This window comes from Ranitomeya imitator, chromosome 4 (genome assembly GCF_032444005.1).
Source record: "Ranitomeya imitator isolate aRanImi1 chromosome 4, aRanImi1.pri, whole genome shotgun sequence".
NCBI lineage: Eukaryota > Metazoa > Chordata > Amphibia > Anura > Dendrobatidae > Ranitomeya > Ranitomeya imitator.
In genome coordinates this window covers 452,781,664-452,808,147 of record NC_091285.1, presented here as the reverse complement: position 1 = coordinate 452,808,147, position 26,484 = coordinate 452,781,664, and the positions used below count along the sequence as shown (strand labels likewise).

The window sequence follows — 26,484 nt, the reverse complement described above, 5'->3', positions numbered from 1 at the left end:
CATTGAAGCATGGCAAAAGTAAAAAAAAAAAAGTTTAAAAATAAATGAAAAAAATAAAAAAAATATAAAAGTTTAAATCACCCCCCTTTTGCCCCATTCAAAATAAAAACAATAAAAAAATCAAACCTACACATATTTGGTATCGCTGCATTCAGAATCGCTCAATCTATCAATAAAAGAAGCATTAACCTGATCGCTAAACAGTGTAGTGAGAAAAAAATTAGAAACGCCAGAATTATGTTTTTTTGGTCATTGCGACATTGCATTAAAATGCAATAACGGGCGATCAAAAGAATGTATCTGCACCAAAATGGTATCATTAAAAATGTCAGCTCGGCACGCAGAAAAAAAGGCCCCAGATCACAAAAAATGGAGACGCTATGGGTATTGGAAAATTGCACCATTTTTTTTAGCAAAGTTTGGCATTTTTTTTACCACTTAGAGAAAACGTAACCTGGACATATTTGGTGTCTATGAACTCGTAATAACCTGGAGAATCAAAACGGCAGGTCAGTTTTAGCATTTAATGAACCTAGCAAAAAAGCCAAACAAAAAACAAGTGTGGGATTGCACTTTTTTTTGCAATTTCATTGCACTTGGAATTTTTTTCCTGTTTTCTAGTACACTACATGCTACAACCAATGATGTCGTTCAAAAGTGCAACTTGTCCCGCAAAAAAACAAGCCCTCGCATGACCATATTGATGGAAAAATAAAAAAAGTTATGGCTCTGGGAAGGAGGGGAGCGAAAACGAGAACGCAAAAACGGCAAAAACGGAAAATGGCAAGGTCATGAAGGGGTTAAATTATTCATGGTGCATTTTTGTATGCTCAAGCATTTGGACGTTTTATATATCTGTTTCTGTCTATGTGAACTGAATCAGTTACATATGGTAGATTCGATACTAGTCTATTTAAGATGCAACAGCTGGTCTGATTCGTGATGAGCTACTGCATTCCCTACTTGAGATGAGGAAATATGTTCGGAAAACGATCGCCAGTCATAAATTCGGCATGAATGTGGTAAATTCGGAATCGTGATCAGTAACACAAGCATTTTTCTTAAAATTGGAAAAAGTCTGTAACATTCGGTAACATATATAATAAAAGCTGGCAATTCATGTGCCGCATTCAGTAAAATCAAAACCTGACGGGTTAGAATATAATAGATAGAATAGATATATATACACATAAAATACATAGATATATAGATGTCAGTGACACACATGTATATGTATATATATTACATAAATAGAATCGGCAATTCATTTGCCGTGTACTGCAAAATCACAGCAGGAGCTGACAGTATAGAAGAGATGGATTACATACAGTAAATACATATAGAATAGATAGATATATACTGTAGATGTCAATGACAAATACAATTAGTACAGTGTGTGCAGCTTACTGTACATGTATTTAATTATTAAAAGATTATTTTTGGAAAAAAATGGCATGGGCTCCCACGTAATTTTACCCATGGAGCTTCCCAGGCTATTAATATCATCTCAAAACTGTATACTTAGCCATTACTGGCTAGTAAAATGTGGGACCTTAAAAAAAAGATGTAGAGTCCCCCTATAATTAATAACCAGCAAATGCTATGCAGACAGCTGCGGGCTGATATTAGTAGACTAGGAAGGCGCCATGGATACTGGCCATGCCAGTATAAAAACACCATCTCTCAGCGACCCCAGAAAAGGTGCATCTCTAAGGCTACTTTCACACTAGCGTCGTACGACGCACGTCGCAATGCGTCTTTTTGCAGAAAAAACGCATCCTGCAAAGTTGCCCACAGGATGTGTTTTTTCTCCATAGACTTTCATTAGCGACGCATTGCGACTGATTGCCACACGTTGCATCCGTCGTGCGAAGGATCCGTTGTGTTTTTGCAGTCCGTTGGGACAAAAAAAGTTCCATGCAACGTTTTTTTGGTCCGTCGGTTCCGCTTTTTCCGACCGCGCATGCGAGGCCGGAACTCTGACCCCTCCTCCCTGGACATTACAATGGGGCAGCGGATGCATTGTAAAACTGCATCCGCTGCCCCCGTTGTGATTTTATTTCACAGTATGCGTCAGTACATCGGCCTGACGCACAGCGACAGGCCGATGCTAGTGTGAAAGTAGCCTAAGATGTGCCAATTGTGGCACTTAGCCTTGTTGGGGGGGTTGATGTCACCTTTGCATTGTCAGGTGACATCAAGCCCCGAGGTTAGTTATGGAGAGGCATCAATAAGACACCCCATTATTAACCCCATAGTCACATTGTATAAAAACATAGACACTCAGAATAAAGTCCTTTAATGAAAGAATGACAAAGACTCCTTTAATAATCTTAATTAAACCATACTTACGACCTCACCCATTTCCCCAATGCCCTCATCATTTGCAAAAGAGTTTAAAATAACAAATTCCAATCTTCCTCACATCTCCGCATAGATGCTGCTAATCCATTTGTCCCAGAACGGGTCTAGCTCTGTTACATATAGATGGCAGGCAGCAAGGTTGCATGATGCAACCATACAGCCTGTTATCCAGCGGAGACACTGATATACGTCTGCTACCACTGCTCAGTATCTTGCGGTGAACTCTTAGGACCTGTCTGACGTCACCGTGAGCGTGAGAAAGTAACACATGGCATCAGTCACACAGGGTGGACGCCAGGGAAGAAGCACTACAGTAAGGCTGGTTTCACACTTGTGTTGCTGTGCGCTGTGGATGGCAGCGTACTTCCCCCTTGCTTCCTCCGTGAAGGTCCACCTACTGCTGCCTGCGTCCTGCGTTCCTATCTTTAACATTGGGTACACAGTGACATGCATTGTTTGCGGATGTGTCTGCATGCGGCGATTTAAAGTGTGCGGCGACCGCACGGAAATGCAAAATTTTGCATTTCCATGCGGTCACCACACACCTCAAATCACCGCATGCAGACACATGCACAAACAACTCATGTCCCTGCGAGGCCAAGGTTAAAGATAGGTACGCAGGGCAACGCAGGACATCTGCAGAAGTAGGCAGAGCCTGGATGGAGCTTCAAGGAGGAAGTACGCTGCCATCCACAGCGCACAGCAATGCAAGTGTGAAACCAGCCAAAGCACTATTCTCCAGCACCGGGTGCTGAAGACGACTCATCATTCTTCCCTGCTCTGCTGGTGATCAGTACAAACAAGGGAGAATGATGAGAGTTGTATTCAAGTGATAACAATGACAGCAGGCACCGGCTTTTGTGCTGTGTATGTTCGGCTATATTCGCCAATTAAATCGATGAGTAAATCAGTGAATATTGCAAATTTGACAATCGTGAGCCAAATCGAACACTGAAATATTTGCTTATCTCTATTCCCTTTGACAGAAATGTTATTCCAGTCATGGACTGGAGTTAAATTTATAGGGTGGCACAAGGAGGCACACACCACTTGTCAGACACTCCCATTCACTAACAGGCTTTGGTTTTTTAAAGGGACACTGTCACCTGAATTTGGAGGGAACAATCTTCAGCCATAGAGGCGGGGTTTTCGAGTGTTTGATCCACCCTTTCCTTACCCGCTGGCTGCATGCTGGCTGCAATATTGGATTGAAGTGATCCGTATGTCATCCATAGGCAGGGTGTGGCAGCGTATTTTGCACATGTAAACCTCCGTATGTAATCCTTATGGCATCCGTACAGCGAGATTTTCTCGCCGGCTTGCAAAACAGACATACAATGGATCCATGGGCTCAAATATTCATGAAAACATGAAAACATATATACAGTCTATATATATATATATATATATATATATATATATGTATATATATATATATATATATATATATTACAGAGCTAGATAGCTTAAAAGCTGGTAATTTAATCAATTGCTGGCTTTTGCTATCTCCTTCCCAAACCCGACAGGATATGAGGCATGGTTTGCATACAGTAAACCATTTCATATCCCTTATTTTTTAACATATTCCTCACTAATAATGTTCCAAGTGTCTGTGTGTAAAATTTGGGGGCTCTAGCTGTTAAAATAAAGGGTTAAATCACGGAAAAAATTGGCGTGGTCTCCCACGCAATTTTCTCCGCCAGAGTGGGAAAGCCAGTGACTGAGGGCAGATATTAATAGCCTGGAGAGGGTCCATGGTTATAGGATCCCCCCTGGCTAAAAACATCTGCCCCCAGACACCCCAGAAAAGGCACATCTATAAGATGCGCCTATTCTGGCACTTAGCCTCTCTTCCCACTCCTGTATAGAGGTGGGATATGGGGTAATGTCACCTTGCTATTGTAAGGTGACATTAAGCCAGGTTAATAATGGAGAGGTGTCAATAAGACACCTATCCATATTAATCCAATAGTAGTAAATGGTTAATAAAACACACACATTAGGAAAAAAGTATTTTATTGCAATAAAGACACGGGGTGCTGTAATAGTTTATTAAACGCTCAATCCAAATGATGACCCTCGTTCTGTAAAAAGGGAAAAATAAAAAACAACAATATCCCATACCTCTCCGGTGTTACAGTCATGTCCCACGCTGTAAATCCATCTGAAGGGGTTAAATAATTTTACAAGCAGGAGCCTGCTAATGCAGCTGCCCCTGCCTGTGAAAACTGGGGAATGATTGGGAAGAAGGGGATCGTAGCTACCTAGGAGATGCGGATTTGGGCAGAAAATTCTGCACCTCTTTTCTTACGTGTGCACATAGTCTAAGGGCTTATACTCACATGCGCGAGACTCCGATGAGTCTCATATGTTAATACCCGGCGCTGCTGCTGGCACTCAGATCGGAGCGTGCAGCCGCATAGGAATACATGCAGCCACACGCTCCACTCCTCTGTGCCAGGTGCAGTGCTGGGTATTGCCGTGTGAGACTCATTCGAGTCTCGCGCAAATGAGTATGAGCCCTTAAAGAGATTCCCCGAAAAAGGTAAATTTCTGCCATCCATAAAACCTTGCGGAGGACAAGGACACCCAGAGAAAATATCCGTGCTATTCATGTTTTTCATGGACAGCACTCATACAGTTAGGGCCAGAAATATTTGGACAGTGACACAATTTTCGCGAGTTGGGCTCTGCATGCCACCACATTGGATTTGAAATGAAACCTCTACAACAGAATTCAAGTGCAGATTGTAACGTTTAATTTGAAGGGTTGAACAAAAATATCTGATAGAAAATGTAGGAATTGTACACATTTCTTTACAAACACTCCACATTTTAGGAGGTCAAAAGTAATTGGACAAATAAACATAACCCAAACTAAATATTTTTATTTTCAATATTTTGTTGCAAATCCTTTGGAGGCAATCACTGCCTTAAGTCTGGAACCCATGGACATCACCAAACGCTGGGTTTCCTCCTTCTTAATGCTTTGCCAGGCCTTTACAGCCGCAGCCTTCAGGTCTTGCTTGTTTGTGGGTCTTTCCGTCTTAAGTCTGGATTTGAGCAAGTGAAATGCATGCTCAATTGGGTTTAGATCTGGAGATTGACTTGGCCATTGCAAAATGTTCCACTTTTTGGCACTCATGAACTCCTGGGTAGCTTTGGCTGTATGCTTGGGGTCATTGTCCATCTGTACTATGAAGCGCCGTCCAATCAACTTTGCAGCATTTGGCTGAATCTGGGCTGAAAGTATATCTCGGTACACTTCAGAATTCATCCGGCTACTCTTGTCTGCTCTTATGTCATCAATAAACACAAGTGACCCAGTGCCATTGAAAGCCATGCATGCCCATGCCATCACGTTGCCTCCACCATGTTTTACAGAGGATGTGGTGTGCCTTGGATCATGTGCCATTCCCTTTCTTCTCCAAACTTTTTTCTTCCCATCATTCTGGTACAGGTTGATCTTTGTCTCATCTGTCCATAGAATACTTTTCCAGAACTGAGCTGGCTTCTTGAGGTGTTTTTCTGCAAATTTAACTCTGGCCTGTCTATTTTTGGTATTGATGAATGGTTTGCATCTAGATGTGAACCCTTTGTATTTACTGTCATGGAGTCTTCTCTTTACTGTTGACTTAGAGACAGATACACCTACTTCACTGAGAGTGTTCTGGACTTCAGTTGATGTTGTGAACGGGTTCTTCTTCACCAAATTAAGTATTCGGCGATCATCCACCACTGTTGTCATCCGTGGACGCCCAGGCCTTTTTGAGTTCCCAAGCTCACCAGTCAATTCCTTTTTTCTCAGAATGTACCCAACTGTTGATTTTGCTACTCCAAGCATGTCTGCTATCTCTCTGATGGATTTTTTCTTTTTTTTCAGCCTCAGGATGTTCTGCTTCACCTCAGTTGAGAGTTCCTTTGACCGCATGTTGTCTGCTCACAGCAACAGCTTCCAAATGCAAAACCACACACCTGGAATCCACCCCTGACCTTTTAACTACTTCATTGATTACAGGTCAACGAGGGAGACGCCTTCAGAGTTAATTGCAGCCCTTAGAGTCCATTGTCCAATTACTTTTGGTCCCTTGAAAAAGAGGACGCTATGCATTACAGAGCTATGATTCCTAAACCCTTTCTCCGATTTGGATGTGGAAACTATCATATTGCAGCTGGGAGTGTGCACTTTCAGCCCATATTATATATATAATTGTATTTCTGAACATGTTTTTGTAAACAGCTAAAATAACAAAACTTGTGTCACTGTCCAAATATTTCTGGCCCTAACTGTATGTATGATGGTCTATGGAGCTGTTCATATGTCAGATTTTTTCCTCAGACCGAGTGGTCCATGTAAATTGCGGAGAAATGTCCGTTAGTGATCTGAGTGTCAGATTAAAATCGTCAATGCAAGCTTAAGGCTGCCGTCACACTAGCAGTATTTGGTCAGTATTTTACATCAGTATTTGTAAGCCAAAATCAGGAGTGGAACAATTAGAGGAAAAGTATAATAGAAACATATGCACCACTTCTGTATTTATCACCCACTCCTGGTTTTGGCTTACAAATACTGATGTAAAATACTGACCAAATACTGCTAGTGTGACGGCAGCCTAAGGGTCAGTGAAAAATCTGACCGCACTGGAATGCCTTCCATTTTCCACTGACTGACTGACTGATAGGAGAAGGTGGAAACACTTTTTTTTATCACTGAAAAGAACTGATGAAACTCACCATGGCCTATGTTAGCCTTATGGGAAATCTGCCCCTTGAGTAACTGCAGATTTTTATTAAAAGATCTGACAAGTAGTGATGAACGAACGTGCTAGGATAAACTGTTATCCGGGCATGCTTAGGTGTTATCCGAGTATCGTGGGCTTGCTCAGATAATATGTTTGAGGCCCCATGGTTGCATGTTTTGTGGTTGTTAGACAACAGTAAGGTCGGCGTCACACTCCGCGTATGAAAATACGGTCCGTATTTTACGGCCGTAATACGCCACAAAAATCCAAAAATGGTGATCCGTATGTAATCCGTCGGCAAGGTGTGGTCACGTATTTTGCGCATGTAATGTTGCGTATGTAATCCGTAAGACAACCGTAATGCGTTTTTTTCACGCAACCTGACAAAATAGACATTTAACGGTTTTTCAGGCTGAAAATGATTTAAATCACCATCATCAACCCTATTTAAGGCCTCTACAACAGGTGGCACACTCCCATATGGACATTTTGTGGTTGTGCATCTGTTGGTATGTTGTGGTAACATTTGCACCATGTCTGACCTCCTGCACTTCACCCCAACGCAGTGGATTTTGTTTAACTGGCTCTTGTCACGTTGGTTTGGCCATCCATATCCTGTAATTGTTGATCCGCGAAGGAGGAGAAGAAGAATGTGGGTGCATCCTCTTCTGACTAAACGCCTCACTAAAGGCCATTTTAAGAGGCTCTATACAGCTTTGCGGGAACATCCTGACAAGTTCTATGTGTACTGTCGCAAGACCATGACAACATTTGATACCTTGTTGGAGATATTACATCCAGGTATCACCTATCAGGACACAAGGATGCGCAAAGCCATATCTGCAGAGGAGCGTCTTCTCCTTACCTTACGGTATGTATTCACCATCCTCACATACTGTATGTTGATGATCTTTTTTTGTTATGTATTGGGTTCTAGCAGGTATTTTCATGTACCTGTATATGTGTACATTATGTCACAAGCAGATCTAAAAAAGTGTGTGAAATGTTATAGTTAAGTACCCTAACTAAATTTTTCATTTTACAGCGTTAAGCATGTTTGAGAAAAGAAAAAATGTAATTGTGCTTCTTCATGTTTTGTGTAAACTCTTTGAACCTACCTAATTTTTATTTTTTTCAATTTCAGCTTCCTGACAACTGGATTGTCGTATGCAGGACTACACCTTGAGTTTTTGATTGGCCGCTCCACAATTTCGGGCATTGTGCGCTCAACCTGTAGGCAAATATGGGAGAAACTCAAGGACCTTGTGATGCCTGAGCCAAAACAGGCTGATTGGCTCAAAACATCCTGTGGTTACCAGGACAATTGTGACTTCCCAAACTGCATTGGAGCCGTGGATGGGAAACATATCAGGGTGCGTAAGCTGCCGAACTCTGGCTCCCAATTCTACAATTATAAGGAGTTTTTCTCTGTAGTTCTGTTAGCTGTAGTTGACAGTAACTACAGGTTAATAATTGTAGACATTGGGGCCTATGGGCAAACTGGAGACTCTAGGATCTTCAATTCGTCCATTATAGGTCGGCGGCTACGTGACAACCAGTTAGATCTCCCACCACCACAACACCTCCCAGGCTCCACTGCAGAAGCAGTGCCTTTTGTTTTTGTTGGAGATGAGGCGTTCCAACTGACGAGACACGTCATGAGGCCTTATCCACGCAGCAACCTCGACCACCGGCGGAGGATCTTTAATTTGCGGCTTTCTAGGGCACGGAGGCTGGTGGAGTGCGCCTTTGGTATTCTGGTGGCCAAATGGCGTGTCCTTCAGTCTGCCATTCAGCTCAGTGAAACTTCAGTGAGTGAAGTCATCAAAGCCTGTGTAATTTTGCACAATTATACCCGCATACATGATGGCTCCTCAGATGATATTGATGAACACATGTTGAGCAATGTGATTATTCCTACACCACATGGCCCTCCTCCGCGGCGTCCCCTTTCTGGCATAAAAGTTAGGGATGTTTTCACAAATTATTTTGTCTCTCCTCAGGGTGCTACTCCCTGGCAAGATGATGCTGTGTCTCAGTTGTGATTTCCTTTTTTTTCTAAAACATTTTTAAAATATAATATTTTCTGCAAATGAAACAGTACTGTGTGTGTTGTATTTCATTAATTAACAGATGATTATGAACAGAGCAAATGTGTGTGATGTAATAATGATTAGTCCACAAACATCAATTGGTGTTTTTGCAAAAATTTTTAGTAACTGCCAAAGCCTTTTTTTGGCAACTTGTTACCATATTTGTGTCATATGTTTTTTTTTTTTTTCGTGCAAAACAAGAAACATAACAAAGTGTAAATACACCACAAACGAACCAAATACATTGTTTGGCTGAACATATAACCAGAAAATAGGCACCAAAAAACCCATTACAGATCCCTGTAAGTTGGCGGGGGAGATGGTGGCAGCTCAAGGTCCTTCACCCTGTGAGGATGCTGTGGCTTGCTGAGCCGAATACAGGCCTTGGCCATATTGGCCAGTTTGGTGTTGGCCATAAGGTAACTGTCTGGGTACCTCTGGCTGAAGTACATATTGGCTGTAGTCATACCCAACCCCAAAATGGCCATGTTGTTCAAACCCAGGTTGGGACCAGCCCACATCACTGGGTCTGGAAAAGTGGCCATATTGGGAATGTGGGTTGTTGGCTGCCATTTGTGACAGTGCAGGCCTTTGTACATTTTGGGGTGGGAGGGGTTGAGGTGTAGGCATACGTGAAGTAGGTGCTTCAAATCCTGATTGATCCTGCACCTGTTGAGGAAATTGAAGGCGCAAGAGGTTTGTTTGGGAAAGCTGCCTTCTCCCCAGAAGTTCAAAAACCGCATAGGGGTTATTTGGAGGGGTGCTTAAATCAATCAGGATTTGAATGCACCCTCTCACACGTAGCCTCACCTCACGGGGAAGGGGACAAAGGTAACAGGCAAGGCTGCGAGAAAAGGCCTCCTCTCCATCATCCGTGGCTGCCCTGGCCAAATAATTTAGGACTTCAGCGTCAATATCCCTTCTTGTGGCTTGCAGCTCTCTCCTTCGGTGCCCTCTTTGTTAAGGCACAGCTGCCTGTGGGGAGGACACCTGTGGGCCAGTAGGGCTGCTGCTACGGGTTTGGTCCTCCTGGCTTCCAGGTTGATGTGCTGCTGAGGGTGGTGGTGCTGGATCTTCCACACTTGCTGCTGTGTCTTGTGATGCTGTAGCTAATGGTCCCGGAATGATGGAGGTAGAAGATGAACAAGATGGGCCTAACACCTCTTCTTCAACAGCAACCAGATCTATTACTGCTTCAGAATCAGACCCGGTCTCCCTCTCTGTGAGGTTGGACTGTGTTCTGTTAGTAAACAATAAAGGAAAAAATAAGACATGAAATATTTGATTAATTTGATCACATTATTTTATGACACATCTGTGACCTCATCTCATGATAATTATCTGCACACAACCTCCGATCCTCACAAGATCTCCTTCTCTACTACCCTCTTCTCTCCTATTCACACAATGTGATACAAGATTTATCTCGTGTATGACCGCAACTGTGGAAACAACTACCACAACACATCATACTGTGGCCTACCATTGTAAGCTACACAAAGAGCCTGAAGACCCACCTCTTCCAGCTATCAGATAACCGGCAGTAACCACAGATCAAACAAACCACTGCATGAACAGCTGTCCCCTTGCCTACTGTATTGTAACCCATCCCTTGTTGGAGCTTGTGATGCTTTGCGGGCAGGGTCCTCTCTCATTCTGGCCCATTTTGTTCTTTTTTTATTTTTATTTTATTTGTTTAAAATAGGTTTCGCCCTCCTTACATATAAAATGCCATGGAATAACCAGAAATAAAAAAAAAAAAATTAAAACAAAAAATGTGTTGTGTGGTTATGATTTACTGCCTTAGATCCATACTGCCATCCAAAAAGGAAAGACAGTCATAATAGATGTATTTCTTTTTTTTTGGTAGTGCTGCTGACCCACTTCTTGCACGCATCTGATGTTCCCGCCGGTACTGGTCTCGGATGCTGCGCCATCTTGTCATAACATCATCCACTGCAATGACATGTTAACAAATATTGTTTAAACTCATTCGGCACATTGCTTAATACAGTTGACATTGATTGATCATTATTATTAGAATTATTTATTTATATAGCACCATTAATTCCATGGTGCTGTACATGAGAAAGGGGTTACATACAGGGTTAGAGATATCGTTTACAGTAAAACATTTACAGTGACAGACTGGTACAGAAGGGAGAGGGCCCTGTCCTTGCGGACTTACATTCGATCATATTTGAACGAGGATAGTAAAATGCCTTCTTAAATAATTAAGATCAATTTAATAATCATTTTTTTTAAAAACAAAGGAGAGGGTGAACACCCCTCTGTACGAGTTTTGCCTTAACAAAAATAGTACCCAACACAACATCAAGATTAGCTATGTACGTAAACACTTTATCATGTTAATCATCTTTGTATTTTGAACAAAATGACAAAAAAAATACAGACTAAAAATAAAAAAAACCTTCTAATGATGTAGGGCAAGCATTTTTTAAGGTTACATAATGTTAATACATTAGTGTACTTACAAAGTTGTGTCTGCTCTGCACGTGGCCGTTGGGCATAATCTGGGAATAAGATCCCACATATGGTCCTCCAAGCTGCCTCTTTTCTGGCCCGGTTAGAATAATTAGGATCCCGCTGGTCCCAGATTTCTGGCCTTTCTTGGACCAGGATGAGGAGCATATCCACGTTGATGATGCTGGCCATGCTGCTTGGAACTCCGTGTAGGCGAGTGCCAGACTTCCGGGATGTCTGTGTGGCTTTTTCAACTAATTAGCATGTCTGAGCTACCTGATTGAGGGTTTGGCACAATTCCTGGCACCTGGCGATGTCTGGAGATGTCTTGAGATGTCTTGCGTATTTCTCGCAAGTCACATGCATGGTCTGTGTGTAATCCATATTTTTCTTGCCCCCATTGACTTTAATTGGTGTTTTTATGCGCAATACGGTGAAAAACGCAGCATGCTGCGATTTTTTACAGCCGTAGAAGACCGTATAATACTGATCCGTAAAATACGGCTGATAGGAGCTGGGCCATAGAGAATCATTGTACCGTGTGCAATCCGTATTTTCTGCACCTCTCATACGTCCGTAAAACACGGTAGTGTGACGCCGACCTAACACATGCAGGATTGCCTGTTAGTTAGGGAATCCCCTCATTATGTTGCAGCCGTCTAACAACCGCGAATCATGCAGCCGCAGGGACTCAAACATACTATCTGAGCAATCCCACGATACTCGGATAACACCCAAGCATGCTCGGATAACATGTTATGTGAGCACGTTCGCTCGTCACTATTAGTAACCCCTTTAACCCCTATCTGACCTCGGACGGGATAGTACATCCGAGGTCAGATCCCCTGCTTTGATGCAGGGCTCCGCGGTGAGCCCGCATCAAAGCCGGGACATGTCAGCTGTTTTGAACAGCTGACATGTGCCCGTAATAGGAGCGGGCAGAATCGCGATCTGCCCGCACCTATTAACTAGTTAAATGCCGCTGTCAATCGCAGACAGCGGCATTTAACTACCGCAGCCGGCCGGGCGGCCGGAAATGTCGTCATCGCCGACCCCGTCACATGATCGGGGGTCGGCGATGCGTCTCCATTGTAACCATAGAGGTCCTTGAGACCTCTATGGTTACTGATCACCAGTGGCTGTGAGCGCCATCCTGTGGTCGGCGCTCACAGCACACCTCCATTTCTGCTACATAGCAGCGATCAGCAGATCGCTGCTATGTCGCTGAGGCGATCGTGCAGTGCCTGCTTCTAGCCTCCCATGGAGGCTATTGAAGCATGGCAAAAGTAAAAAAAAAAAGTTAAAAAAAATGTGAAAAAAATAAAAAAAATATAAAAGTTTAAATCACCCCCCTTTCGCCCCAATCAAAATAAATCAATAAAAAAAAAATCAAATCTACACATATTTGGTATCGCCGCGCTCAGAATCGCCCGATCTATCAATTAAAAAAAAGCATTAACCTGATCGCTAAACGGCGTAGCGAGAAAAAAAATTGAAACGCCAGAATTACGTTTTTTAGGTCGCCAGACATTGCATTAAAATGCAATAACGGGCGATCAAAAGAACATATCTGCACCAAAATGCTATCATTAAAAACGTCATCTCGGCATGCAAAAAATAAGCCCTCAACCGACCCCAGATCACGAAAAATGGAGACGCTACGAGTATCGGAAAATGGCGCAATTTTTTATTTTTTTTTATTAGCAAAGTTTGGAATTTTTTTTCACCACTTAGATAAAAAATAACCTAGTCATGTTAGGTGTCTATGAACTCGTACTGACCTGGAGAATCATAATGGCAGGTCAGTTTTAGCATTTAGTGAATCTAGCAAAAAAGCCAAACAAAAAACAAGTGTGGGATTGCACTTTTTTTGCAATTTCACCGCACTTGGAATTTTTTTCCCGTTTTCTAGTACACGACATGCTAAAACCAGTGGTGTCGTTCAAAAGTACAACTCGTCCCGCAAAAAATAAGCCCTCACATGGCCAAATTCACGGAAAAACGAGGGGAGGGGAGTGAAAAACGAACACGGAAAAACGAAAAATCCCAAGGTCATGAGGGGGTTAAACTATATCTCATATCCAAACATGTTGTTTTATCAATTTAATGTATAAATCTAATATTTATCTGAAAATGTGAGGACAAAGCTCGATTGCATATTTTTGGAAATATTTTGGTAATGATTTGTTCTCTGGTATAATACATCTGGTTTTTACGTGGATAATGCCTGACAGCTGTGTCGTTAGGCAGAGGAATGTGCAGGATAGTATATAAGTGTCTGGAGAGATTTGACCTAAAGTTAAAGTCTAGTAATGTTTCTTTGCTTGTCCAGTATACAGCGTTCAATTCTGCCAAATTGCTTGTAAGGAAATCTGCGGCTGCTCTACTTAAAGGGTTTTTTTTTTTTTTGACAAAAACGCTTTTCTTATTGGATGCATGTAAGGCCCCGGCCTCCCACATCCAGCCTCACACTTCTCTGCTGCAGATTCTCTGAATGTTTCATTTTCAAGTCCTTGGAAAAACTGTTTTTAATGTGTTCTTATCCACGCAGAGCGCCTGACATTAAGCACTGGCACTCCAGGTATGGTGTCTTATTAATATTCTAGGATTTTATGACATGGCACAAGAATTATCTGGTTAAACATTTACTGTAATTCCCTTTCCTACCCTGAATGTCCTCGGTCATTGACTGCTTTAACACGTGTTGTGGTAAGGCCTTTAGTTTTCACTGCAGTTTTAATGAATACATGATTTGGGGGGGCTTGTTGGTTACATTATGTTATTTGCACAGATATAAATGTTACATTTAGTCTTATTGGTTAGCAATAAGTAACTGTGCACACAACGTGACATGCACGCTAAGTGGTATTGGACTTTGTTTTGATTGAATAGACTCCGTAATAAGACACTATAGAAAAGAAGGACACAGCAGGCACACCACACCTACACCAAGAAATAAGTGGGCATTTGCTGGGATGACCCCCTTATGTTGGTGGTTAGAGGAGCTATCCATGTGACATTCTATTATCCAGCTTTATGGAGGTAAAACTTATTAGATGCATAACTTCTTTGGAATTGAAATATTGCTAGAGGTGATTTTTTTTTTTTTTCAGATTCCCCAGAGCGTAATAACACAAGTAAATGAATTTTCAGTCAAACCTGTCTGTCCTTGAATTGAAGGGATATATGTTAATTATATACAAGGAGCAGTTACCGTGTTATTGCTGCTCTTTACCTTGCATGAGGGTTACTATTAAAATAGACCTGTTACTCAATATAGTAATTTTATATTAATAATCTTGTATTAATTTGTTCTTTAAGACCACATTCACACGTTTAGTATTTGGTCAGCATTTTACCTCAGTACATGCAAGCCAAAACAAAGAGTAAGGGTACCGTCACACTATACGATTTACCAACGATCACGACCAGGGATACGACCTGGCCGTGATCGTTGGTAAGTCGTTGTGTGGTCGCTGGAGAGCTGTCACACAGACAGCTCTCCAGCGACCAACGATGCCAAGGTCCCCGGGTAACCAGGGTAAACATCGGGTTACTAAGCGCAGGGCCGCGCTTAGTAACCTGATGTTTACCCTGGTTACCAGCGTAAAAAAAAACAAACACTACATACTTACATTCCGGTGTCTGTCCCTTGCCGTCTGCTTCCCGCACTGACTGACTGCTGGCCGTAAAGTGAAAGCACAGCACAGCGCGCTGTGCTCGGCTTTCACTTTACGGCCGGCAGTCAGTCAGTGCGGGAAGCAAATGGCAAGGGACCTGACGGACACCGGAATGTAAGTATGTACTGTTTGGTTTTTTTTACATTTACGATGGTAACCAGGATAAACATCAGGTTACTAAGCGCGGCCCTGCGCTTAGTAACCCGATGTTTACCCTGGTTACAAGCGAACGCATCACTGGATCGGTGTCACACACCGATCCAGCGATGACAGCGGGAGATCCAGCGACGAAAGAATGTTCCAAATGATCTGCTACGACGTATGATTCTCAGCAGGGTCCCTGATCGCTGCTGCGTGTCAGACACAGCGATATCATATGGATATCGCTGGAACGTCACGAATCGTACCGTCGTAGCGACAAAAGTGCCACTGTGAGACGGTACCCTAAGTTAAAAATGCAGAAATGGTGCCATGTTTCTAATATACTTTTCGTCTGATTGTTCCACTCCTAATTTTGGCTTACAAAAACTGATGTAATTTACTGACTGTGAAGAGTATTGGAGAGATAATTTAATGTCAATCATTTATATCCTTTCTGGCATGGGATTATAAAACTCTCTTCAGTGTACAGCTATATGAGAACACCTAGGTCAGCAGAGAGGGGGGTGTTAAGTCTCTAGGGCTGTGAGTGACAAATCACACACCTTGACCAGCACAGAGCAGGACAAAGGAATGCTAGCCATATAGTCCTTCTGAAGCTGCAGACACCATCTAGAACATTCCAGAAACATAATTCCATAAGAAGTTATGGAAAAAAAAATGTATGTCCTAGACATACAACACGATTAAATATATGTTAACCTTGGGCTGCCCTTTCATCTCAACCAACGAATCCACATGTCCGTTTCTCGGTTTATGTTTCCATGCTACCAGCGCTGGTTTCTAGCCAGATATAATCCCGTTAATGGACAGGACTTATATCTAATGAGGAACTGGTGGCAGTCCTAAAGGGCTGGCAGCGCTCTGTTTCACTAGTGTTAGTGAAAGAAGCTTCTCAGCCTGTCAATGTTGTGAGTGAGAGTGGTGCCACGTCAGTGACTGCGTGGGACACGTCCTCTCGCGGTCGATGTGGACAAGGGGCATCTATGTAAAACTGTGCCATGCTGACTTTACATGTTCTAAGGGGATCGGAACGTCGCATTTCTGAAGATGGGAAGATGTATTCCATCTGATGTAATAGTACCTTCAAGAGTGAAGGCAAGCTGTGGGTTCTTCATTCATGTGGAATCTTAAAGGAAGATTTAATAATCTATTCACATGATTTTACTCAAATCCAGCAGCATCTTTCTTACTTTTTAAAGTAGAGTGATGGTGTAAGCCAAAATGATTCACATTTATTCATAATCAGTAATTGTAGGCAAAGACATTTATTCCAACAAACAACCAGATACACATTTGTCACAGCCATAAACTGCAAACCAAACCGTTCGTTAAAGGAATTGCCAGCCTTAGTCTGCAATCACTTTGTGTGACTGCAGACTTGTGAATACTCACATCATGCACACTGTGCATTGTCAGGATTATCTAGTGCTGGCACCAGGAGAAGCAGCCACTTGTGATTTGCAAACATGGGGTCCCATGCCGACAAGATGAGCGCGGCTTCAGTGAGACCACATTAGAACATTTTGAGCTAAATGCAAAGCTCTATGTGTGGTGGAACACTAAGGATGCTTTCACACATCAGGTTTTTGCCTTGAGGCTTAATCTGGTGAATTTTGAAAAAAAAAATGTATCCATCGCAAATTGTTTTAATAAAATGATGCGATGGATCAGTTTTTTCGCCGAATCTGACCTAACTGTTCCGGGGATGAGAGAGTGAGAGAACCCCAAAATGGGAAAAGCTGCACATGCTCAGTTTAAAAAAACGGAATCTGTTGGCAGATTAAGTCATTTTACGGATCCATAGGCTTCCATTATAGAAAACGCCGGACGCCGCCGGATCCGTCGCTGTCCGTTTTTTCGACGGACATAAACATTATTGTGTCTATTTTCTCTGGCTGCCGGAAAAACAAATTTGACGGATCCGAATGAAACGTGAGGCCATCCATCGCTAATACCAGTCTATGAGAACAAAATGGATCTGGCAGTAACTTTTGCCGGATTCTTTTTTTTTTTTTTTTAAATTCACCGGATTGTGACTGATGGCAAAAAACTGATGTGTGAAAGCAGCCTAACACTGTACATCACCTTGAAAAATACAATCCTCACCATCAAATATGGTGGAGACAGCATCATGCTGTTGGGAGGCTTTTCTTCAGCAGGGATTGGGAAACTGGTCAGAGTTGATGGGAAGATGGCTAGACCTAAATATAGGGCCATTATGGAGGAAAACCTGTTAAAGGCTGCAAAAGACTTGAGACTGAGGAATAGGTTCACCTTCCAGGAGGACAATGACATTAAACATACTACTAGAACTACAATGGAATGGTTTAGATCAAAGTATATTCACGTGTGTGAATGGGCCAGACCTAATATTGCACTGAGAATCTGTGGCAAGACTTGAAAATTGCTGTTCACAAATGCCCTCCATCCAGTCTCACTGACGTACATCTAGTTTGCTAAGCACAATCGGCAAACATTTCAGCCTCTAGATATGCAAAGCTGGTAGAGAAGTACCATACCCCAAAAGATTTTCATAGTAATTGCAGCGAAAGGTGGTCCTACAAAGTAATTCAGGGTGCGGAAAACAAAAGCACATTATAATTTTCAATGTTATATTTTTAAAAATATTTAGAAAACCATTTACAGTATGATTTTCTTTACACTTCACAAACACTGGCTACTTATTGTTGGTTTATCACAAAACATACCTTTTACTTTGTGAGTGTAACGTGAAAAAATGTGGAAAAGTTCATGAGGTATAAATACTCTTTCTAGGTACTATGTATGTTACCATACTCCAAACATTTTTAAGGGGCTTTATGCAGACAGTTTTTAATACATAACACAGGGTTTATTTCAATGGCCAGGAATAGATTTATGCCAAGTAGTTGTGAGCGAGCATACTCGTTACACGAGATTTCCCGAGCATGCTTCGGTGATCTCCGAGTATTTGTTAGTGTTCGGTGATTTCGTTTTCATCGCCCCAGCTGAATGATTTACAGCTACTTCCTAGCCTAAGTACATGTGGGGGTTGCCTGGTTGCTAGGGAATCCCCACATGTAATCAAGCAGGCTAATAGCTGTTAATCATTCAGCTGCTGCGATGAAAACTAAATCTCCGAGCACTAAAAAATACTCGGAGGTCACCCGAGCATGCTCGGGAAAACCCGAGCAACGCGTACACTCGCTCATCACTAGTGCTAAGACATGCATTGTTCAGTCAAAGTAAAAAGAGACATTTAATCAAACTGTAGTTAGCTTTACTGGCTTATGTGATTTACACTGGATTCCTTCAGTTACATAACTACTCCCAGGGCCCTGTACTTCAGTACTTGGTAGCACAGCTTATAGAAGGCCAGCTGAGAACTCGCTACAATGTACTCCAGGCTGGTATACATTTGACCTATATTGATATATGGTTGCAAACTACGATACGATACGATACGATACGATACACTTTATTGATCCCGTGGGAAATTATGGTATCACAGCAGCACAACTTAAATCATAAAAATCATAAAGGAATTACATAGTTGACATGTTTGTTGACAGAAGAACATTATACATTAGAATAGGACATACACAACAAGTGAACTGAAATGTAGAGAAATAAGTAGACATTCACATTGGTGGTTTAACCCTAATGTTATTGTTGTACATCCCCATGGCAGTTGGCACAAACGATTTCCTATATTTTTCCTTCTTACACCTCAGAAGTATTAGCCGGTTACTGAAGGTGCTCTTCTGTCTCATGAATAGCTCATATAATGGATGTGCATTATTGTTCATAATTGCCATACACTTTTTCAGAGTTCTTTTCTCCACTACCTCCCCAAAAGAGTCCAGATTGCAGCCGACAGCAGAACTTGCCTTCTTAATAATCTTATTCAGCTTATTAGCATCAGAGGCCCGCACACTACTACCCCAGCACGTGATTGCAAAAAAGATGGCACTTGCCACTACAGATTGGTAGAACATTTCTAACATTTTGCTACACACATTAAAAGACCTCAGTTTCCTTAGGAAATACAATCTGCTCATCCCCTTCTTGTAGACAAACTCTGAGTGGCATCTCCAGTCCAGTTTGCTATCCAAATGGACCCCCAAATATTTGTAACTCTCCACCTGCTCTACCTCCTGACCAGCAATAGTGATCGGTAAGCATTCTATCTTTATCCTGCTATAGTTGGCCACCAACTCCTTAGTTTTCTTAACATTTAGTTGTAGATAGTTACCATTGCACCAATCCGCGAAATTCGACACCACCCTTCTGTATTCCTCATCCCCCTGATCTCCCCTAATGCATCCCACAACCACGGAGTCATCCGAAAATTTTTGAAGGTGGCAAAGTTCAGATTTATACTGAAAGTCTGAAGTATACAGTGTGAATAGAAAGGGCGCAAGCACCGTTCCCTGGGGGGCACCAACTCTGCTCAGTAATCTGCTTGACACCACTGCTCCCATCTGTACAAACTGTGGCCGATCTGATAGGTAGTCAGTTATCCTATTTCTCATCCCCTCCTCCACCTTCATATCAGTCATCTTTTTGTGTAGTAAAAGTGGCTGCAGGGAGTTAAACTAATAGGACAGAGATTTGTGCAACTCAAGGATTTTATCTAATTTGGGAATGCAAGCTCTGCAGCTTTAAGGGGCGTGAGAACATTCTTGTTTGTGTTCAAACAGGAAATATGTTTGTCGGTGATTGAGCAATAGACATATACACTGTGTAATAGCTTGATACAGAGTATTCTACACTATCTTACATTATATGTGGTTATACATCCAAGGGGTATTACTAGTCGGCAATCTTTTAGTTTATATATGGAGTTTAGTCACCGGTGGAGACAACCGAAAAAGGGCCACTTTGCAAGACCAGTATATGGGACCATTGCAATCAAATAGCTCATCAAAATGCATAACTTCACCTGCTTTGGCGATGGAAATGGGCCCCTTAGCTCTTGGGCTGCACAGGTTGCACCAATGATATCTCCGGCCTTGAGTTTAGCGTTCTTTGGTACACGTGTTTCAATACCACTGTTGGAATATAATATAGGCAACAAAATGTCAAAAAACAAGTAAAAAAAAATCAAAACCCCCTAAAGAATCTATATCTAATTCTTTAGTGGGTATTGTACTAAATGCAAAATTATAAAAGCACCTACAAAAAAACTATTCGGCAGCAAATGAAGAATAAAAAATATATTTTTATTTCTATACATAATAAAAACAAAATTATGTATAAAACGGTAAATATAAGCAGGTGAGAATAACACAGATGAGGAAAGGAGGTGGCAAAACCTGGACCCAATACAATGCAAAGTAAACTAAGGTAAGTATGCAAATATATTTTCAGGTGATGGATAAAGTAAAATATTCCATGCCAAACGCTAGTGTGAAACTAGCTCTTTCTAAAATAAATGTATCAGTTGAGCCTCAAATACCTGTGTAAAGGTGATTGTGCCATTACTAAGGAACCGAAAAAGGAATCATAGGATGAGATTTATCAACATTTACAATAAGAAAGCTTCAGAAACAGTTTGGCTCTTTAAAAAATAAAAATAAAAATTGCACTTTACTATACTATTCACTATGAAAAGCAGAAGAAGTTCAGTTATGATAATACACTATTGTAGTACTTCTAGAATTGTGGTGAATGACTGTTACTCTTAATCGTCTCCAGTAGGGTTGAGCGAAACGGGTCGTTCATTTTCAAAAGTCGCCGACTTTTGGCAAAGTCGGGTTTCATGAAACCCGACCCGACCCCTGTGCGGGGTAGGCCATGCGGTACGCGCCAAAGTCGCGTTTCAATGACGCAAAAAGTGCCATTTCTCAGCCAATGAAGGTGAACGCAGAGTGTGGGCAGCGTGATGACATAGGTCCTGGTCCCCACCATCTTAGAGAAGGGCATTGCAGTGATTGGCTTGCTGTCTGCGGCGTCACAGGGGCTATAAAGGGGCGTTCCCGCCGACCGCCATGTTACTGCTGCTGATCTGAGCTTAGGGAGAGGTTGCTGCTGCTTCGTCAGAAGCAGGGATAGCGTTAGGCAGGGTCCATTAACCCCCAAACCACTTGTGCTGTAGCGATTTCCACTGTCCAACACCACCTTCGGTGTGCAGGGATAGTGGAAGCTACTTTTTTTTTTTTTTTCTCAGCGCTGTAGCTCATTGGGCTGCCCTAGAAGGCTCCCTGATAGCTGCATTGCTGTGTGTACGCCGCTGTGCAAACCAACTGCTTTTTTCAAAGCACAAATCCTCTTGTTCCTTCCTTTCTGCACAGCTATCTTTTTTGTTTGTACACCCTTTTTATTTCATTTGTGCATCAGTCCACTCCTTATTGTTGCCTGCCATACCTGGCTGAGATTACTGCAGGGAGATAGTAATTGTAGGACAGTCCCTGGTTTTGTTTTTTTTTTTGTGGGAGATTAAGATTGGCATTTCTGCTAGAGTGCCATCCCTGTGTGTGCCATCTCTCACTCAGTGGGCCATAGAAAGCCTATTTATTTTTTTGGTTGATTTGGGTTCTAAATTCTCCCTGAAAAAATCATTTTATTTTATTTTGTTTCTAAAGTCTCCCTGAAAAAAAAAAAAAAAAAAGGGAGATTAATATTGACATTTGTGCTTGAGTGACAGTCCTGCGTGTGTGGCATCTCTGTGATTTGGTGCCACAGAAAACAGAGTGTGTAACATTGTGCCTGATTTTCCTTGCGGTCTCACCAACCTGTAAAGGGATATCGAAATCATACTGAAGTTATAGCTCACTGTGTAAGTTGTTTGACAGCAACAAATAAAATTACTTTGGTTAAGTTTTTAAAACAATGAGGAAGTCTGGTGCAAGAGGCCGTGGGCGTTCATTGTCAGCTGGTAATGATGGTAGTGGTAGTGGAGCATCAGGTGGTCGTGGGAAAAAAAATATTCCACCTAAGTCTGGAGCTGTGGAGCCAGGTTCGTCCTCTGGCTACACAAGGCCTCGAACGCTCTCTTTTCTGGGAGTAGGAAAACCGCTTTTAAAGCCAGAGCAGCAACAGCAAGTTTTGGCTTACTTTGCAGACTCAGCCTCTAGCTCTTTTGCCTCCTCTTCTGAAACTGGTAAATGTAAAAGCAGCGCGTCGTTTGTGGATGTTCACGGTCAGGGACAAGTCGCTTCCTTGTCCTCTTCAGCAAAAACAACAACAAGAGAGAAGGATGCAGCAGGCGACACAACGGGTTACTCCATGGAGCTCTTTACACATACCGTCCCTGGCTTAGAAAGTGAAACACTTAACAGGCCATGCCCATTACAAGTAGATTCTGACATGGAGTGCACTGATGCACAGCCACAGCCAGACTACTATGCTGGTCCTTTGACTCAGACCACATTACCCTCTCAGGGTACTGATCCACAATCAGACCCTGATGAGACTATGTTGCCCCGTCACGAACGCTATACCACCGACCGACACGGTGACACAGACGAAGTTGCACACGAGCTAGAAGAGGAGGTAATAGATGACCCAGTTGTTGACCCCGATTGGCAGCCATTGGGGGAACAGGGTGCAGGCGGCAGTAGTTCTGAAGCGGAGGTGGAGGAGGGGCCGCAGCAGGCATCAACATCGCAACAGGTTCCATCTGCCGGGCCCGTATCTGGCCCAAAACGCGTGGCAAAGCCAAAACCTGTTGGAGGACAGCGTGGCCATCCGGATAAAGCTCAGTCTGCAATCCCTGAAAAGTGATCCGATGCTAGGAAGAGTGCAGTCTGGCATTTTTTTAAACAACATCCAATTGATCAGCGCAAAGTCATCTGTCAAAAATGTTCAACTAGCTTAAGCAGAGGTCAGAATCTGAAAAGTCTCAATACAAGTTGCATGCATAGACATTTAACCACCATGCATTTGCAAGCCTGGACTAACTACCAAACGTCCCTTAAGGTTGTAGCACCCTCGGCCAATGAAGCTTGTCAGCAACGCAACATCCCTTCCGTCACTGTAAGGCCACCATTTTCCGCACCACCGGCAGTATCTGTGCAGGTTTCTTTTCCAGCCCAAAGCAGTCAGGGTCAGGGAATCACCAGTTTTGTAGGAGGAAATACTGCATCTAGGGCACCGGCGGAAACAATACCGTCTCCAACCGTCTCTCAGTCTGCCATGTCCACCGGCACACCCGCTAGTTCCACGATCTCCAGCTCTCCAGTCCAGCTCACCCTACATGAGACTCTGGTTAGAAAAAGGAAGTACTTATCCTTGTATCCGCGTACACAGGGTTTGAACGCCCACATAGCTAGACTAATCTCTTTAGAGATGATGCCCTACCGGTTAGTTGAAAGCGAAGCTTTCAAAGCCCTGATGGAGTACGCTGAACCACGCTACGAGCTACCCAGTCGACACTTTTTTTCCAGAAAAGCCATCCCAGCCCTGCACCAGCATGTTAAACAGCGCATCGTCCATGCACTCAGGCAATCTGTGAGTACAAAGGTGCACCTGACTACAGATGCATGGACCAGTAGGCATGGCCAGGGACGTTACGTGTCCATCACGGCACACTGGGTGAATGTGGTGGATGCAGGGTCCACAGGGGACATCAATTTCGGGACAGTTGTGCCTAGCCCACGGTCTAGGAAACAGTTGGCTGTAGGCGTTCGCACCCCTCCTCCTCCTCGTCCTCCTGCAGAAGCGAGAGCTCTTCCACAGACCGCAGTCGCCCAACCACTCCATCGGCAGCTGACACTGTTGCACACCAGTTGTCCCATTATGGGCCAGCTACTGGCAAGCGTCAGCAGGCTGTATTGGCTATGAAGTGTTTGGGCGACAACAGACACACCGCGGAAGTTCTGTCCGAGTTCTTGCAGCAAGAAACGCAGTCGTGGCTGGGCACAGTAGATCTTGAGGCAGGCAAGATAGTGAGTGATAATGGAAGGAATTTCATGGCTGCCATCTCCCTTTCCCAACTGAAACACATTCCTTGCCTGGCTCACACCTTAAACCTGGTGGTGCAGTGCTTATTGAAAACTTATCCTGGGTTCTCCGACCTACTCCTCAAAGTGCGTGGACTTTGCTCACATATCCGCCGTTCGCCTGTACACTCCAGCCGTATGCAGACCTATCAGCGGTCTTTGAACCTTCCCCAGCATCGCCTAATCATAGACGTTGCAACAAGGTGGAACTCAACACTGCACATGCTTCAGAGACTGTGCGAACAGAGGCGGGCTGTTATGTTTTTGTGGGAGGATACACATACACGGGCAGGCAGTAGGATGGCAGACATGAAGTTGTCAGGTGTGCAGTGGTCGAAGATACAAGACATGTGTCAAGTCCTTCAGTGTTTTGAGGAATGCACACGGCTGGTTAGTGCAGACAACGCCATAATAAGCATGAGCATCCCCCTAATGTGTCTGCTGATGCAAAGTTTGCCGCACATAAAGGATCAGGCGTCTGCACCAGAGGAAGAGGAAAGCCTTGATGACAGTCAGCCATTGTCTGGTCAGGGCAGTGTACAGGACAAGGTAGCGGGCGAAGAGGAGGTGGAGGACGAGGAGGATGATGGGGATTAGTATATTTTTAATGAGGAAGCTTTCCCGGGGGCACTGGAAATTGGTTGCGTGGCAAGGCCGGGTTCTGGTTTTTTGAGGGACACAAGTGACGTAGATTTGCCTGAAACTGCCCCTCAACCAATCACAACCGCAGATTTGACAACTGGAACTTTGGCCCACATGGCGGATTATGCCTTACGTATCCTCAAAAGGAACACACGCATTACTAAAATGATGAACGATGACGATTACTGGTTGGCCTGCCTCCTTGATCCTCGCTGTAAAGGCAAATTGCAAAATATTATGCCACATGAGAACTTGGAACTAATATTAGCAACCAAACAATCAACTCTTGTTGACCGTTTGCTTCAGGCATTCCCAGCACACAGCGCCCGTGATCGTTCTCACACGAGCTCCAGGGGGCAGCAGACCAGGAGTGTTAGGGGTGCACACATCAGAAGTGTCGTTGGACAGAGGGGTTTTCGGACCAGGTTGTGGAGTGATTTTGCTATGACCGCAGACAGGACAGGTACTGCTGCATCAATTGAAAGTGACAGGAGACAACATTTGTCCAGTATGGTTACAAACTATTTTTCATCCCTTATCAATGTTCTCCCTCAACCGTCATTCCCATTTGATTACTGGGCATCCAAATTAGACACCTGGCCAGAATTGGCAGAATATGCATTGCAGGAGCTTGCTTGCCCGGCAGCTAGTGTCCTATCAGAAAGAGTATTCAGTGCTGCAGGTTCAATACTAACAGAAAAAAGGACTCGTCTGGCTACCCAAAATGTAGATGATCTAACCTTCATTAAAATGAACCACAACTGGATTTCGAAATCTTTTGCCCCACCTTGCCCGGCCGACACCTAGCTTTCCTATGAAAAGCTCTTGCCTGTGGACTACTGTGAATTACTTTTCTAATGTCTTAATTTGCTGCAGCTGATTGTCCAGCATACGACATGTTTACACCTCCCTAAATGGCCAAACTCCCCACACGGGGCCGTGGTATCGCGACTTGGCGCAAGCACCCGTGAGAGTGCTGTTTGTCTGAAGAGGTGGGTGTGCCCGCTTTTGGTCGACAGCACTGCCACTGGGTCCCTCATAGTACAATAAAGTGTCTCTGGCGGTGGTGGTGCGCACCCAACGTCAGACACACTGTTGTAACATGAGGGGCCCTGGGCCTGTACCGCCGGCCACAAGAGAGTTCACCCACCCCCAGGTCAAACATTGCTCTACCACTTTCACAGTTATCTCTCACACTTCCACCAATGTTTAGTCTATGCGCTGACATCCTTCCATTTCTGCCACTGACAATACCATTGTGTTGACATGTATGATGGTACTTAACATAGTCAGGGGCAGTGTCCTCTATTTACCACAGTAAATACTTTGCGCCAAATTAGTAGGTCTGAAACTACGCAGAGGATCCCACCCCTGTACCTAATGATTGCACCCT

General features: G+C 43.3%; 2 protein-coding genes across 10 annotated transcripts in view; one reads left to right on the top strand and one right to left on the bottom strand.

The window, feature by feature from the left end:
* HYKK (hydroxylysine kinase) overlaps positions 1 to 26,484 on the top strand; it is a 90,269-nt gene that overhangs the window by 10,834 nt on the left and 52,951 nt on the right. The window contains exon 1 of one of the 5 annotated variants that reach the window (XM_069765771.1): positions 14,127 to 14,264. The exons of 1 other annotated variant lie outside the window; for it this stretch is intronic. Coding sequence is in view for 1 of the 4 variants with exons in the window: in XM_069765770.1 (XP_069621871.1) it covers positions 14,720 to 14,725 (6 nt within the window). In the remaining 3 variants the exon portion in view is untranslated. Of the gene's footprint in view, positions 1 to 14,126; positions 14,265 to 14,357; positions 14,393 to 14,683; positions 14,726 to 26,484 lie in introns of those variants that run through there. 3 more of the 5 variants (XM_069765773.1, XM_069765772.1, XM_069765770.1) reach the window with 3 other exon arrangements.
* The window catches only part of LOC138676454 (long-chain fatty acid transport protein 2-like), a 264,978-nt gene that overhangs the window by 212,050 nt on the left and 26,444 nt on the right, over positions 1 to 26,484 (bottom strand). For 4 of the 5 annotated variants that reach the window (XM_069765763.1, XM_069765767.1, XM_069765768.1 and 1 more), the window contains exon 2: positions 20,450 to 20,558. The exons of the other annotated variant lie outside the window; for it this stretch is intronic. The gene's annotated coding sequence lies outside the window, so the exon portion shown is untranslated. The remainder of the gene's footprint in view (positions 1 to 20,449; positions 20,559 to 26,484) is intronic. 5 annotated transcript variants of the gene reach the window in all.